Genomic DNA, 16,392 nt, shown 5'->3' on the forward strand with positions numbered 1-16,392 from the left:
GCAGCACAGAGGTTAAAGATGGGCATTCCAGAACAGGCTGCAGGCAGAGGGACCAATCAGCTCACAGAGCAGGGCTCAGAGGGCTTTGATTGGTTGCCTGGTAGCCCTGTTGTCATGATGATGGGAATCAGGTCCTGCCTGTGTGGTCTGTATCCAGGCACACAAGTATACTGAAGCAAATGATATGGATGGATAGGCTGCAGAACTGTGTGTCCCACAAACTCTCTCACTCTCTCTCTCACACACACACACACACACACACACACACACACACACACACACACACACACACACACACACACACACACACACACACACACACATCCTCATTACTATACACATAGATATATTGTATTTAGCCTTTAACTTAACATGTGCAATGACTGTGCTACTTCAGATTTGACTGCTATAACTGCCGTCTATAGAAGAATGGGTGCTATCATGTTACAGTAGACAGTAGAAGCCTCCGAGCACTATTCCTATACCATTTGTACTCGTGTGCATTGATTGACCCTGTGGCCTGTAATCTTCATCAGCACTAGAACTTTGATCAAACATCAGCCTGAAGATCAGAGTGATGGGAATCAACCCAAGACATTCACCCATGTACTATGTCTAGATGTTAATTTAACCTTTGTGCTTTTTTCCCAGATTTGACCTTAATAATTTCAGTATGATTGATATGTCCATTTTCTCACAATTGTGTATCAATGAGAAATGTTTTGTGTTGATTTGCTCTGACCAACACTCAGCACTCAATGTTTTATCTCTTCCCACGTGTGTCATCTTTATCTACCACACGAGGGCACACGCATAAAGGTTTTGATTACAGTATTGTTCGCTGCAGGTTTCACTGATTGTGTGCAGTGTGCATCCTATTTCATGCTTTTCATTTGGTATTAATGGATTTTACATTTCACTGTGAACTTTTGATTTATCCATCCTGTGAACAAGTATTTTCTTTTCATTTAGCAGGTAGTTTAACTCTTTGCTTTATTGTATATATATACTTCATGTAATAAAATAAATAATAAATAAGTCAATGAAACTGGCAAGCGCACGATCTGGCTCTTTAAATGTCTCACTGAAAGGTCCAGATTAAAAAGGGGAAAATAATCAAATGAATAAGGCTGAATTCCTTTCAGCTGCTTCAGTTACAAGAGTTCCTGGAATGGTATATAATAGATAGATGTTTCATCAATATGTGGCATCTGTTTTTTCCTGTTATAAGATGTCTGCCTATTGTACTAATAATATCACCTTCAGTAAACGATGAATGAGGAAACATCAATGGCTTCAGAACACATTTATTGATGGAAGATGAAATAGTGATGAACTGTTTGTGTCTCTACTACATTTGCTCTGACACAAAAACAAAGCAGCAGCACTAAACACAGTAGATTTTACTGAACACTACAGTAGCATCTGCACAGAGCAGTGGAACAAATGCAATAACTCTGTTCACACTAATACAGAAACATCAACAGCTTATGAGAGTCAAATGAGCCTAGCTGAAACAGAACAGGAGAAAAAAAAAAAGCAAGAAAGCCACATCTACAGACGGAATTATTTTTTATCTATATACCGACTGTTAATAAAAGATTTTGATTTCCAGAAACAAATGCACACAGAAGCATCCGAGACAAGTCAGCATAGTTGTACTTGTCTTCAAAGCAATGCAATGCATACACAAGCACAAACACTACCCACGTGTTTCATATTGAACATGTACCAGTGAGATGATGCTCGAGCTAACTGGCGTTTTAAAGGCTGTGGTTGATGTTGGTGGACCTCGTGTGTGTTATAACTAAGAGTGAAAGTGGATTTATGTGAAATATGACCTTGAAAAAAAACTGTCACACTTAAAAAGTAAAACATGTGTTGGGGTTAGTAATATTTTTTTCAGAATAGGTAAACTGCTGTTGTAGTTTTATGTGAAAAGCACATGACAACTCACGTGATTGTAAAGATGGAGTTAAGTAGGTACAAGTAGGACCTTATAATAAGAGCTCTGCAGAGTAGCTGTAAGGGCCGAGGATCTACTTAGAACATGGCCGTCTAAAGTAGATGGGGCTCTTTCAGTATCTGCTTTTATTTGTTTCAAGTGAGAAAAGAAAGATAGCTGGAATGTCACTCAAACATCTCGTAAAAAGCAACTGATTAGCTTTTTATTATTGTCCATGTTACTGTTCTTTTTAAGCTAAAAAGAAAAATCATAAAACCTTTAAAAGATTGGATTCAATAAACTGGGGTTCACATGTTTTGAGAAAAACTCTGCAGATGCTTATTATCAGGTCCAAAAAAATAAAGAAATTGGCCTCCAAGAATTAAAACAAATAAATGTCACACACAAAACAAAAAAAAAAGTTAAAGCAACAAGAAAATAAATTATAACCAATTAGTTTTTGTTGTAGACTTGTTGAAGAGCAATTTTCCTTTAATACCCAAACTCAACGTTAGCATCGAGCTGGAGGAACAACTCAAGTTATCAATGCATGGAACGTTTCCTGGGTTAGCAGGAAATAACAGACACACTTTTCCATGGATAGTCTGAAGTTACATGTGGGCCTTTAATTGACCCTCACTTCACTCATTTTACACTCTTAGGGTCCTCCAGCTGTGCTTTCTCATCATCTTCCTTCTTCTCTCAGCTCTACTGTAGAGGCCAGAGCAGCCTCAGTGGCCGTGTCCTCAAGAGGAGTGTGGAAGTGCCACTTATGGCCTCATTACTACTCTCTTTAATCAATTAAATGACCACAAACACTCTCCCTCTCTCTGCCTCACTCTATCATTAGCCTCAAATTTGAATACTTCTTGCAGAATACACTCACTAACTAGGAGCAGAGGCTCGAGGCTGGTACCGGACATCTTACAAATCAAATCACTCCTTTATTACCTGACTCCTTTCTGATCCCGCCTTCCTGAGACTTATCAAGTCTCCCTGACTCTTTCTGGGGAAGCTCACTGATCTTAACACATACATACACACACACTTTGTCTCAAGGGGAGGGGTGGGGGTGGGGCAAGCTCATTGAAACCACCTTTCTCTCAATCATTTGCTTATTTTCCATATGAAGTGGTTTTTTGCTTTCTTCATAGATTTCCTCTCCCCTGTTTCTCCCCTGTCTTCTTCTCAAAGTGTGTCTTCTCCCCTGGCTGAGTGGCAAGCCGGCTTCAGCAGTTGGGTTCCTTTGATTCTAGCTTTGCCCAGTTCAGCCTACTTTGGCCCAGCTCATGAAAGCAGGGATGTCCCGGACCGGGACGTTGCGGGTCAACGCTTTGACGCGCAGGTTACGGTCATCTGTGAGTAGCACCACCTCTCTGTGGAGTTTCACTGTTCCATCTGTGTTTTAAAGGAAAGAGTATTGAAAAAATACACTTTACTTACAACACATTGTGCAAAGTATTTTTTTTTATGTTTGTGAGTGAATGACAATGATGAAACACAATGACAATAATGATGTTACATACTTCTCTGATGAGGCATGAAATCTTTGGCCTTGTCCTTGCAGTAGTGGAGACAGCAGGACAGAATCACATCATCATTGGTACCCTAAAGGAAGAGCATAAGACTAAATCACTAAAAGTAAAACATAAAGCAGCATGTTGCAAAGTCTGAAACCATATTAAAAATGAATGAAAAATCTAAAAAACGTCTTTTTTTTTTTTTTTTTTTTTTGAATCACCTGCTGTCCAGTGGTGTCTTCACTGCGGAAGGCGATAGACTCGAGCTGATTTCCTCGGCTTGTCATGGCTCTTAGGTAAGGTTCCCTGGCTTCAAATCCTTTCTCCAAGAAAGCCACTGCTGACCGGGCCTTCTCCTGCACCGCCTGCACATGGCTCGCACTAACATTGTAGTTACTGCGGCTGCCAGTGCTGCGGCCTCCTGACCCCACCCCTCCACCATAGTTGTCCTGGCCTTTAGCCAAGCCATCCAACTCTGTAATCACTGAGAGAGAACACAGATAACACCATGAGCACACACAAACAAAGGTGGCCTGGTTTTTACACTCTATGTACACATACACATGGGGAATCATTTTTTAATATGTCACAAGGCTCTCTGTCATCCTACTTTCTAGAATGCATACTCTAACTTACATTTTGAGCCCTTTCTCTTTATTAGTGTCTTACCAATAAGTGGGACAACTATTATGTATGTTCCACACTGGAGGAGTTTCTTCAGCCCTCCCAGGTGATCAATGAATCCGTTCGTATCTGGAACCAAAAAGAGTGGCCTCACTTCCAGCTCCAGCTGCCCACTGGTCTGCAGCACTGCCTGGAAGAAGAAAGAAGATACAGATAAAATGCTTTATGAGCTAACTCCATGAAGGACTAAATAAAAAAAACATAAGCTTTTTGAGGTTGCTACTGGGGATGTGCATAATTATACGACGATTAAGCATCTTCACCCTCACTATTCACATCAGAGTTACTTGTTAGTCAAACTTAGTATTCATATTTTTTTATTAATTAATGCGCACAGTGCCTTAATAAATGCTGCATCTAAGCTGTAACTCAGACACCTGGGCTCTGGTTGATGTTTTAACTCACTAATGAAAGGGTGACACCTGACAAGGTGCAATGCAGATAAAATGAACCACATGACCAGAGCAATGGGTAACCATATTCAGCACAGGCATGTGGATGTTAAGCTGCAAGGGGGACTGAAGGCTGCATACGTGAGCCACACATTGCAAACCAATTTGACATCGTTCCCATAGTGTCACACATTTAGGTGGCATTTAAAATAGCTGTCAGTTTCATTAGTGAAGAATGACAGAAGCTGTTTCAAATAGCACTGGAATAAAAAAATGGTGCGACAAATCATAAATATCATATGTAAATATCTCTCTGAGTTATGACTGTCTACAATGAGCGAGAAGCACGAGTCCCGCTGGCTGTGTCGTTGTCATAGCCGTGTTTACATCATGTTTACATGGACAGGACGGCCTGCTCCTCCCCAGTGTTTGTTTAAAAAAATGAAAACGCTCCAAATTGGACTGACATGTTTCAGCTTGTGCTGCTACGAGCTATTGGTTTTCCTCACAGATTGTTCATCCAATCAATGACATATCAGTGACGCAGACAATTTCCAAAGTGATTTGTTTCTTGATTTAAATATCTATTTCCAGGTATGCAAGTCTAAGCCTCTTACCTGTATTTTATCTCTGCGCTTCTGTTGCTGTGCCAGCTTGTTGGCAAGGACGTGACGTCGAGCTTTTAGCTGTCTGATGTCATTCTCACTGTCTCCTGCCTCCTCAGCATCCTCGTCTCCTTCTGATGCGGAGAGAGAGGACTCGGCCTCCACTATGACATCATCAGCCTGCCAAACAGACAAAGATAAGGATGACACACTTTGCAACACAATAACCTAGCTCTGCTGAACTGCAATTGAATTTGGTTTTACATTTACATCATTTTGTATAGTTCAATTCGTTTAAAAAAAAGAAAGGTTATACAAGTTAAAAGAAGCTACTGACCTCTTTCTCTGTCATAGAATCCTGCATGCTCCGTGTATCCTGTGAGCTGTTTGGCGATGGAGAAGAAGACACAGATATGTATTTGCCCCCCTTGAAGGCCAACAAAGGCTCCTCCTGTCCACACAAAGCCTCCAGAAAGTACTTAAGCACGGTGACCCTCTTACAATCTGCTGCAATTGCCTGAGAAAAGAGGATGAAGGTTTATGTGCTTGAGAACGGCAAGAGGACGATTAGGCTCACATGTTAATTTGAGCATTCTGTAGGTGGCTGAAGAAAATCCAGCAATTCCACAGGAGAGGAAGTATGTAACAGGGCTGCAGGATTATGATATCATTTCTTTCCACTCACCATTTCAGTGTGTCTGTCGGTGTAACAGGGCTCCTGTGGTGCAGCCAGCAGTGGTACAAAGCCAGCAAGTAGTCTGTCCTCTTTCAGTTGCAGCACTGTCAACTCCTCATCTCCCTCACTCTCATCAGTGTCGGCTTTGAACAGCGGCACCTCCCCGTGGTCCACACATGCCAGCATGTTACACAGGTCAGCCAGGCACTGCCAAACATCAGGGTTGCTACTGGATAGGGAAGTGATGGAGACAGACAAGTCTATGAAAAAACTGCGTCAGTAATTTCGGTCAGAGGAGGGTTGTGTAGTGTAGAAATACCAGTAGATGCTATGAGCAGATCTGACTTATTACTCTGAGATAGAAATTAAAGTGACAATTTTCAATGTTTTACATACAAAAATCATGTCAAACGATAGTGTGTAATCCCCCACAGACATGAACCAACAGAATCATTTAATTCCTTTTCATGTGCTGCCATAGTGCAGCTTTTGTGTAAAACAGACAAGGTGCAAATAGCTTTTGAACCCAATGGAACATTTAGATGCTAAAAAGCCAATTATTTCACTTAGGGGTTGTTAAGAAACAAAAAACTGTTTTTCTACTTGTTTCCAGGACCTGAAGTAGCTAAAGAAATCAGTTAGTTGGGTAACTCACTCAGTGCTAGATGGTGGAGGGTTCCAAAGGTCTGGGTGTCCCAGCATCCAGTCGGACCAGACTTTCATGCTGGGCAGTAGTTCCCTAAGGTCCACTGGAAAAGCTGAGACCCGCACCATACCCTCCGAGTCCTCCCCTTTAACCTCCTCCTCTCCATCTGCCATCACAACTGGATCTGAGAGAGGGGACACTTTTTTTTTTTAATACAACACTTGAAAATAAAGATTCAACAAAAAGAACTGAAACTTCCATCATGTGAAAACAGGATCGTTAATATTGCAAAACTTCAATTGAATGATGTTTTGAGACCGACATCAAATTCAAGAAATAATTAACAGAACATGCTTAATACAAGATGTGATTACAAAAATAATTCTAAAAGCCTATCACGTTTTGCAGCCAAAAATTATTTAAGGTTTTGTGTTTTAACAGGTAAGACAAATCTTAGGATTAAACTAGAAACCCCTGAAGACTTTTGTTGTTGATGTTTGCCAAAAATGTGTTTACTCCAAAGAGCAATAGATAGTGTTAGGACATCAGAGCTGACTGCAATTTGCAATGTTAAAATGTAATAATGAAACCAAAAAAATATATCCGGTAGTTATTTATGATCAGTTTTTTAAATTAGGAGATGATAACTAAAGTGCTTTCTTATGCAATGTCATAGTTGACTGTAACAAAAACATTCAAAAACATGGTGCCCGTCAAAATGGTGCCCTTTTATCTTCACAACACGTGTGTTGTTAGCTGTCAGCAAACAGACACTTATTAGCTATTATGGAGTAAGCTCTCAGCATGGCAAATAATCACAAAAAGCCAAGATGGCTCACCTGCACTGACCTCAGCAGAAAAGGTTTGAGCTGACCAGTAATGTGCATAAAGCTTGTCTTTTAACGGTTCACTTGATAGATAACGTTAGCCTACAATAATATGTATAGAGCCTACAGTGTACCTGCAGGAGTGTCTCTGAGCAGCTCTGTACAACGCTGCACCAGCAGTGCAAACATGCCCAGACCCAGGGCAGTGCTTTGCTCTTGCAAAACGTGCCGCACTTCTCCGTCTTCACCTGAAAATCCAAACAAAGAATTTAAACTGTATTTTCTTCAACACCCTTTAGATAATTATTACCAATGTTTCTTGCAGACTGTTAGAATCTGTGTTCATTTTTAATTTTGGGCAAGTTGGAAGAAGAACTGCATGCTCAATTGGTTTAGTAAAACCTTGACTGTATGAAAATGAAATTTGAATTGAAACATCAAGAGCTACTATCAGCTGTGCAATGTTCAATGAAGCTTTCAAGTCCAAACATTCCAGCAGGTGTACTTTTCTTAAAAAGTCATATTTCACACAGAAAATAAAGGACCTTTTGCCCAGCCATATATTATATGTATATTTTTTACTTTTAAACATTGTTTGTTGAATAATGATAATGGTGATATTTTATATAAATACCTCTGCTGTTAGCATTGTGTATGGTAAACATGTTGATGGTAATGATCTGCAGCAAGTGAGTGCTGCCGAGTAAAGCAGGGCCATGCTGAAGCAGTGTCCTAAACTCCTGCAGAACACGGCTCGCCACGTCGGGGAAGGACTCCATGCTGTAAATACAGAACAGACAAAAAGTGAAAAAGCACTCTTTTTCAACGTTTAGTCCTTGAACTTAGGAGCCAGAATACAACAGGCATTACTTACCCAACTTTAGTGAAGAGCTTTCCATGTGCATGCAGGAAACTCAGTATAAACCTTTTATTTAGCTGGATAAAAAAAAAAAAGGCAGAAGGAAGAACAGAAAGAATTAATTATCATTTGGCAATAAACCTTTCAGCACGACACATGACAGCAAAAGAAAAGACATGTGACATGGAGCTGATGTAACCAATGAAATGCACCCGAGGATTTCAATTTTAGGGGTTGGAGGAAATGGACTGACAGGCTACTGAAGCAGGAAGGAGGACACACATGCACCTCTTTTCCAACAGGATGCACACTGATAACTATTGAAGTGTACTTTGATGAGAGACAAAATATTTGAGATCTTTCATGTGAAAAACGAGCTAGTGAAAGCATTTTTTTTCGGAATCTGGAATGAATCCATTTTGCTGCTGCTTTAACAGTACCACGGATCAGCAATGCCCAACTGAACCAATTCCAGAAGAATTCCAAAAGCCAAAGAACAAGAGAGAGTGAATAGGTTGTTGAAAAACCTTTTAACGAAGAAGATGTCATGAAAACAAAAGATAAATGCCCCAAACATACTCAAAATAAAACATTTGACAAGAGAAGAAAATAAAGTGAATCAAAAATTAACTCAAAGGAAACAATTAAACTACAGGAGCACACAATTAGATTCAAAAGAAGGGAGAATCAAACACTCTATTAATCCATTTAGGAGATGAATGCAGGCGCTAGTGTCTCAGAGGGATTTGAAAAACATCATCAAGAATAGCGGGGGGGAAATGTTCACAGACAAAGAAGAATGCTGCATGGTTGTTAATGACCACTTGTGGAGATTAGAAAGAAAAGATGACCTTACATCACTAGGGCTCAGATTGCCAAGTTCTCCATCCTGTTCAGAGTCTCTGCTGGATTCACTACCTCCCCTCTGTGAGGAAGGCGTTGAAGCTTGCCCACTGGGGCGAATCCAAATCTCTACACGTGCTCCGTCTTCCCCTCTTCCTCTTCCTTTTACTGCGGGACCCCTGGAGCCTCCTTCATGCTCCTGCCTCCTCCTTCGCTCCAGCTGCTCTGTCTACAAGAACAAGGCTGTAAACGAGTAGCTCTTTTGCTGCCTACAGTCACACCATGATCAACAGGTTAAAAGGAACTGCTTCTGTTAGTTTGGAATTCAGTTCAGTAAATTATTAAAAAACATACCTACATGTCCAAATCCTAATTATGTCTTTATTTAATACAATGGAATATTTACAACTTTCCCAATCCAGTCACCAAGGCATGTGTCTTACCTTCCGCTTAGCTTCCTCAAACAGACTCATCAAGCTTTCTTTTGCTGTCAGGATGGGGTTGGAAGCTGCCAAGCTGCGCATGTAATAATACACAGCATCCAACTTCCTCTTCTATAAGGGCGAGAGGCGGGAACAGAGAAAGAATAAGAGGCACAATGGGTGGATGAAAATAGACCATGACTCAATTTTTTTTGTGTTTTTTTCATTACAGGGCCATAACAAGGAGAAAAGCATAACGTCACATAAATAGTCAAAAAATACCAATGACTTACTGTATAGACTGCCAGCAGGGCCAGCTGGTTATATGGTCGTCCATTTTTGGGGGCAATCTGCTGGGCTTTCAGGTACCAACTGAGAAAAATGAGTACCGAACATAACGTATAGAGAAATCAGCATGAAACTTTGTGCACATTTTTTTGCATTGAAGGAAATACATATTTTCTTGGCTTTAGAACATAGCAACAATCTAAAAGTAAAAATGCAGTTAAAGGGTACAACATTTTACTCGTATGTTTAAGGTTGTTTTGGTTTGTTTATTTTGTTATTTCGTTTTGCTTTCTTCTTTTTAAGTGTTTGATGAACAAGATAAAGAACTATGGTCCATACTATTACGTAGATGGCAGTGATGCACATGATAATAGTTGCCAACAAACAGGGATGCTGTATAAAATTATAGACCCTGTACACAAGAATTCTCTAGGGGCTCTTGGTTATGAGGGGCCACTATTCATTATTTCCTGTATGTGGCCTCTTATATGAGGGCCCTGTGTACATTTCTCCCCTAATCCGACCTTGCAATCCAAAAAAGAAAAGAGAAAAGAAAGCAAAAGTAGATGAACTATAACAATAAACAGGCATCAAATTGTGTGATGCCCCAAAAAAAAAACAGTCTAGTCTTTAACAGTCATTCTTTGACTTTGAGTTACCAGACATAGACACTATGGCCTCCAGGTTTAGTGAAAATCAAACATGTAGAGCGCACTCACACTAGGCGAAGTTGTCCCGTACCGGCTTAAGCACCACTCCCCATACCCCCAATGGCCTCACTCGCTCTGCTCCAGGACCGACTGAGCCTAAGAATGGTTACTTCTTGTACAAGAATGACACATTCATGGCTTTACGTAATTATGACGCATGCTTAGTTTACAAGACATGCACACTCAAAAATAAAAAAATAAAAGAGCTGACTTTGTGGCTTATTTTGAGTCACTTTAATGAGATACAGCCAGTACACTCTAGGATCTCTCCATAGTGAAGGCTGTGCATGTTGTGTACCCGTGCTTGTGCTCGTGCATAAACTTTACCATGCCGAAGCGCACCTCTTCCAAGCTACCAGGGCCAACAACATGTACCGTGCTTGAGCAAGGATCAGAGCAGTCAAAACGAACTGGACTTTAGGGGTGAAGCGTGCTTTGGCATGGTACGGATTGCCAAATGCGGTTGTGTCCTTAATTACTCTTCAGAGAGGGGACGAAATATTTCAATACCTAGAGAACTTTCAAATTGCAGCCTACCTGCGAGCCTTTCCATAGTTGGCCGAGTCACTGGCTTGTTCCCGGTAACGTGCTATGTCTCCCTGACATATCATGCAGCGTTGTGCACTGATAAGTGCATACTTAACCTGAGGAAGCCAGAAACACAAGAAAAACTTTAAACATTTAACAACATAAAGTTCAGCATTGTCATACGTGTACATTGTAAAACAAGTCCTAAGCGACATGTAGTTCATGATGTAAACTCAAGTAAACTCATGTGAAGTAGACATACAGATACAAATTCAAAGAAATACTGCTGTACCGTTTTGCGTAATGGTCGAGCCCTTATAGCCATGCCATCCATATAATCCTCCAACTTAAACTGGTACACTGTCTGCAGCTTCTGAAGCAGTGCATCGAAGAATAGTGCTCCCTGTACAACACAATGATCACAACAGAAAAAAGAAAGGCATGTATAATCAACTCATTAAGGAACAAACAACATCACAAAGCTGTAAAATGATTTCCACAGGCCATCTACATATACAAATTATTATATTCTGTAGTTATATACAATCATAATCATTTTGGTTCATTTGATTGCAGAGCTAACCCTTTATATTTGGATTTACAACTGCATATCCAAATATAACTTTAGTAAGACAACTTTATTTATCCCAGAGGGCAATTCAGTCCCAGAGAAACATTCCTCCTGAAGTGTATTATGGCAGGATTATAAATAGTGAAACCACACCTACTCAAAATCAGGAAAACAATTCTTACCTCATCGAGCAGTGTGAGCAGCATATTCCTGATATGAGGAGTGTTGTCACAAGTGGGGTCTTTGAGTAACTGTCTGAAGTGCTCTATAACCTGGTAAAAGACATTCTTCCACAAAGCCTGATCCAAGTTCTGAGAGTCTGAGAACTCAATGTCTGTCAGGATGACTTGCTCATAGAGCCCCAAAAGGTCAGCTCTAGAAAAAAGGGCACAAAAGGACAATGTTTTGTTTAAATACCAACTGTGTCAGATTTGTACATTTCATAATTAATTAGGCTCGAGGGGCAACTGCCAGCGAAACAAGCAGTAAAAAGCACGATAGTCACACATGACACAAAAGAGAAAAATGGTAGTAACATACATCTATTCCCGTAAATCCTCACCTGAGCTGGGCCATCCGATCCAGCCCGTCAGCGCTCACTCTCTCCCTGGAAAGCAGGTTGCTGAGCTGGAGCTCCTGTGCATCTGCAGCCCTCAGCATTCTCCCTAGCTCCCCTCTGGCTTGTTGCTCTGCCTCTTCTGGAGTCAAACCAGCTCCTGCAGCTGTCTGGGAGTAACCTGCTGTCTTATAGCTACCACAGAACTGACCCACACCAGGGCCTGGGTACATACCGTTGGTGGGATCCATTTGATAGGGCCCCATATGGTAAGGATATGAATACTGATGGCTGGTAGTGTTACCAGGGCTATGTGTGTTGCTGTTGGACATGGGGTAGAAGTAGGGGTTGTCGGAATTTTGGAATTTGTAGTAGGCCATGGCAGCTTGCTTTGATCGAAAATTCTCACCCTGTGGAACTGGAGGACTTCCTGCAACCTCATCGTCTGTGTCCAAAAAGTGAAGCTGTCCATATGCAGTCCCTGTTTGGAGATAAACCGGCTGTTGGAGAGATAAGTGCTGTGAGGACTGGGTTCCGGTAAGAGCCGGTTTCTGGTCAGGGTTATTTGGATCCCAGAGTCGTCTCAATCCACCTCCTCTGCCTCCTCTACTCCTGCTAGCAGCTCCTCCTCTTATTCCACCAAAAAGAAGCCTCTGCCTGACCTCAGGTGGATTAGAGACATCCGTCCGGGTTGGGAGCACCAGTATACCCCCACCTCTGCCACGTGGAACCGAGCCTGGTGAGCAATGTTTGGCAGCCCCACCACGTGGCGAGGTACCCATCTGGGTTTCTAGAGACACCCTTAGGATTCCCCGACATCCACCTTTGCTTCCCTTTGATCCATTCCTGTCTTCTCTTTGCCTCCCTGCACTTTGCTCTTCCTGTCCACCTCTTCTTTTCCTCCTTCTATCTTCTGCTATGTCACTCATCTCACTCCCTTCTTGCGATTCTGTAGAAGACTCCCCATTGGCTGTCCAGCTTTGCAGATGTCTCCTCCGCCCTTCTCCACTATAAGCCATACCCTCTTTGTTAGTGAACTTTGGTTCCAAGCATGGCCACTTGGTACTATCCCTATCCATTCCTCTTCCTGGACCATCAAGACTGGTCACACTGCTGGCTGAGCTACTGCTGTAAGTTCGATTTCGTGAGCGCCGAATATCTGATTTGGAATAGCGTTTTGAAGTTGGTGTTGCGATATTTGCAGTTGGCTTGTTTCTCTCCCCTCTTTCAACAACCCTGTCTTTATTTTTTTGCACCCTTGCATCTTTCTCGGTATCTCTGTTCGGGTTGTTATTATTATCTCCTCTTCTGTTTTCTCTGCGGTTCTCTCTTCCTTTGCTTGGGTGTGTCTCTCCTGGTTTACCTGGTTTATTATCCTTTTCTGCTTCAGGTGCTCTTCTGTTTCTTTCTTTCTCAGCTTTCCTCCCGTCCCTCTTTCCTCCACCACCCACTTCATTATCATCTCTACTGGCATCCTGATTTGTCTCTTTTTCCTTCTCTCCTCCTCTTCTTCTGCGGTTTCCCCGTTCCCTCTTCTTCTCTACCTTCTGTTCTTCCTCTATGGTTCCTACTCCTTGGCTTCTTGCTTTTTTATCAGTTGTTTTCCCATCTCTTGAAACTGGGGTGTCATCCCCTTCACCTCCAACTTTACCCTTTTCTTTTACGCTGAGCTTTTCTATTTGGCGAGACATTTTCTCTACTGAAGAATCAGAAGGTAATGGAGGTTTGTTTAAATCTCGGCTTTCCTGCTTTCTGTTAATCTCACTTGATTTAAACTGTCTGGCATTATCATGTGTGCCTTTTACTTCTTGGTCCTTCTGTTCCTGCTTCAGTATAGACGTTTTTTTGTTCCCTTCCCTATTCCCTGTAATCGATTGGGATTCTTGCTCAGTTTTGTGCTCATGCTTGTTAGATGGCGGCTTATCCTGCTCACTTCCAACTCCACAGTCCTTTCCCTGAATACTCCTCCTGCTCCCAGGTTGATAAAATGCTCGATCTGGTTTGCGAGCTTTCCTCATGGGTTTAGCAGCTCCTACAGGCTCCAGTTGTTCACTGTCATTTTCAACAAAGTCTTTTCTTAGATTTGCATCAGTTTTAGCCTGTGATATGCCCGCTTTTCTACAGTTCTGAGTTCCACTACCATCACCTCTCATCCTGTCTTTTTCCATATAGTCGGTATCCATCCCATCATATGTGCACCCATGCCTCTCTATAACGCTTCGAGAAACGCTCTTTTTGTCACACTGTGACGGCGGATCACTCCCATCTAAATCAGCAGTCAGAGGCTCACTTTGACCAGCTTCTCCCTCCTCACTTTCACAGTGACGCTGTCCAGGTCCAGGTACTGACTGATAGCGCTTCAGATCTGGACGCTTTCCTTCATGCCTCTTGTGCTGCTTGTTTACAGAATGCTCCCCTGCAGTAAAGAAAAAAAAAAATCAAAAAAATCAAAATGCTGTAAGACAAAGTAGTCATAAACAGAAAGGATACACTGTAGGTTTACATGTGTTAAACTGATGCTTTAAGTGAAAAGTATACAATGTTCATACTCTGTGTCTTTCCTTGATTCACAAAACAATTAAATGACCAAAACTGGCCGTTCTGGTGTTATTAGTAAGGATGTGGTATGAGAGTTCATGGTGGATTGACTGACAACAATTTATAGTAGTCGCAATGTTTTAATAAGCCCGCCTCCGCCCATCACTCTCATTCTCAGCTGCCGAGACCCTCACCCACGCGTTCATCACCTCCAGATTAGACTATCGCAACAGTCTCCTGTACGGTTCACCATCCAAATCACTCAAGAAACTTCAACACATTCAAAACTCCGCTGCTCGTCTCCTCACACACTCCCGCACCCCGAGATCACATCACCCCTGTCCTTCATGACCTCCACTGGCTCCCCATCCCCCCAGCGTATCCACTTCACACTCCTCATCATCACCTACAAAGCCCTCCACAACCTGGCTCCCCCACCCCTGTCTGAGCTTCTCCACCGACACACTCACACCCGCACTCTCAGGTCTGCGGATGCAAGCCTCCTGTCCCCTTGCAGGACCAACCTTCGGTCCTGGGTAGGACAGGGCCTTCCCCATTGCAGCTCCTACCCTCTGGAACTCGCTCCCTAAAAACATCAGAGACTCCCCCCCACACTCACTTCCTACAAGAAATCCCTAAAAACTCATCTTTTCATTCGCCTACAACCACTGACTCTCATCCTCTTCCCCTGACACTATTTCTATTTTGTATCGTTCTCTTAAGTTTTTTGTTGTTGTTTCCTGTCAAAGCGTCTTTGAGTATTTAGAAAAGTGCTATATAAATCTAATTTATTATTATTATTATTATAAGTCACACAGTATAATCAGTTTCACGATTACTGCACAACACGATAACACAACTGAGGACTTGTTGACCACAATATAATCAAGTCACATGTCACGTCAACATTTTATACACACCCAACAACCTGAGAACCAAACATCACCTTATTTTAAATCTTTAAATTAATATTTTGTTCTCTACGGCATAAAACGAGACTGCAAAACTTTGTTGAGCATATTATCCAACATTAAACGATGTGAAAAGTCAAGCTTATCGTTGTTATCATTCCACTACACATGCAAATATTAGGTGGGCATATCTACTTCGGGACCTAATGTAAGTAAACACGATGCCTCGAGGAAGGAAAACACGTAAATAAATACAGAGGAAAAAAAACTCATGGGTTGGTATTTATGTCAAAGGGGGGCGTTTAAAACAAACCGCGCGGACCTAAGAATGGAGGGACAGGATGCTAGCTAGCTAACAACATTAGCATGTCAGAAAACTCAGCAACTCCGCAGGCTACTTTCTGACAACTTGTGTGACTTAAGTGATACATGTATCTACTTTTCCGCGAATGTGTCAACTCGTCTGCTCTAGTTAAAGCTGCTCTCACCTGTTTGACAGTCAGTTACATTGAGTGAATTCGACGCGTCGCCTCGAAGTTCCGCAGCTGAGATTCGCACTCGGTCTAGTTCGTTCGCCATCTTTTGCTTTCGCTAAAACAAACACAACAAGTACGGTGGCCCATGTGTGTCAAACATCCTCAAAGCCGCTGGATCCCAAATATAGTCGTCAGATGACGTGTTAGTGGAGGCAGTTCGGTAATGTAATGTAGCAGGCAGTCGCTTCCTATGAATTTAAATAATTTATTTCGTAAGTCAGCTTTAAATCGTTGATAGTATTTTTCTTTGCCAATGATGTTGTAATTTTTGGTTGGTTTTATGTAAAGCTCCTGTCATTCTGAGGTATAGGCCTGCTGAATTTAATATAGTTTTT

At 41.8% G+C, this 16,392-nt stretch overlaps 1 protein-coding gene across 2 annotated transcripts; it reads right to left on the bottom strand.

Annotated features, from left to right (window-relative positions):
* Positions 1-1,291: 1,291 nt before the first annotated feature.
* smg6 (SMG6 nonsense mediated mRNA decay factor) lies at positions 1,292-16,141 on the bottom strand. 2 transcript variants are annotated; one of them, XM_020644082.3, is made up of 19 exons: positions 16,010-16,141; positions 12,079-14,488; positions 11,699-11,891; positions 11,238-11,348; positions 10,955-11,061; positions 9,713-9,791; positions 9,441-9,551; positions 9,011-9,226; positions 8,170-8,231; positions 7,930-8,075; positions 7,430-7,543; positions 6,478-6,652; positions 5,832-6,048; positions 5,484-5,663; positions 5,159-5,326; positions 4,135-4,279; positions 3,687-3,949; positions 3,472-3,553; positions 1,292-3,343 (listed from the first exon to the last, which is right to left on the bottom strand). In XM_020644082.3, the coding sequence occupies exons 1-19, from the start codon at positions 16,098-16,100 to the stop codon at positions 3,213-3,215; spliced, it is 5,001 nt and encodes a 1,666-aa protein (XP_020499738.2). In that variant the 5' UTR covers positions 16,101-16,141; the 3' UTR covers positions 1,292-3,212. The 2 variants fall into 2 exon arrangements, with proteins under 2 accessions (XP_020499738.2, XP_020499737.2); XM_020644081.3 differs by having other exon boundaries at positions 5,832-6,051.
* Positions 16,142-16,392: the final 251 nt, after the last annotated feature.

Source organism: Labrus bergylta, chromosome 14, assembly GCF_963930695.1.
Source record: "Labrus bergylta chromosome 14, fLabBer1.1, whole genome shotgun sequence".
In the NCBI taxonomy this organism is placed as follows: Eukaryota; Metazoa; Chordata; class Actinopteri; order Labriformes; family Labridae; genus Labrus; species Labrus bergylta.

Coding starts and splice junctions, on each gene's coding strand:
- smg6 (XM_020644081.3), bottom strand. CDS start 16,100: ATGGCGAACGAACTAGACCGAGTGCGAATCTCAGCTGCGGAACTTCGA. Junction 8,232..9,010: donor GCAATCTGAGCCCTAGTGAT/GTAAGGTCATCT, acceptor TTTTTTATCCAG/CTAAATAAAAGGTTTATACT. Junction 6,653..7,429: donor GCTCAGAGACACTCCTGCAG/GTACACTGTAGG, acceptor CCCCTCTCTCAG/ATCCAGTTGTGATGGCAGAT.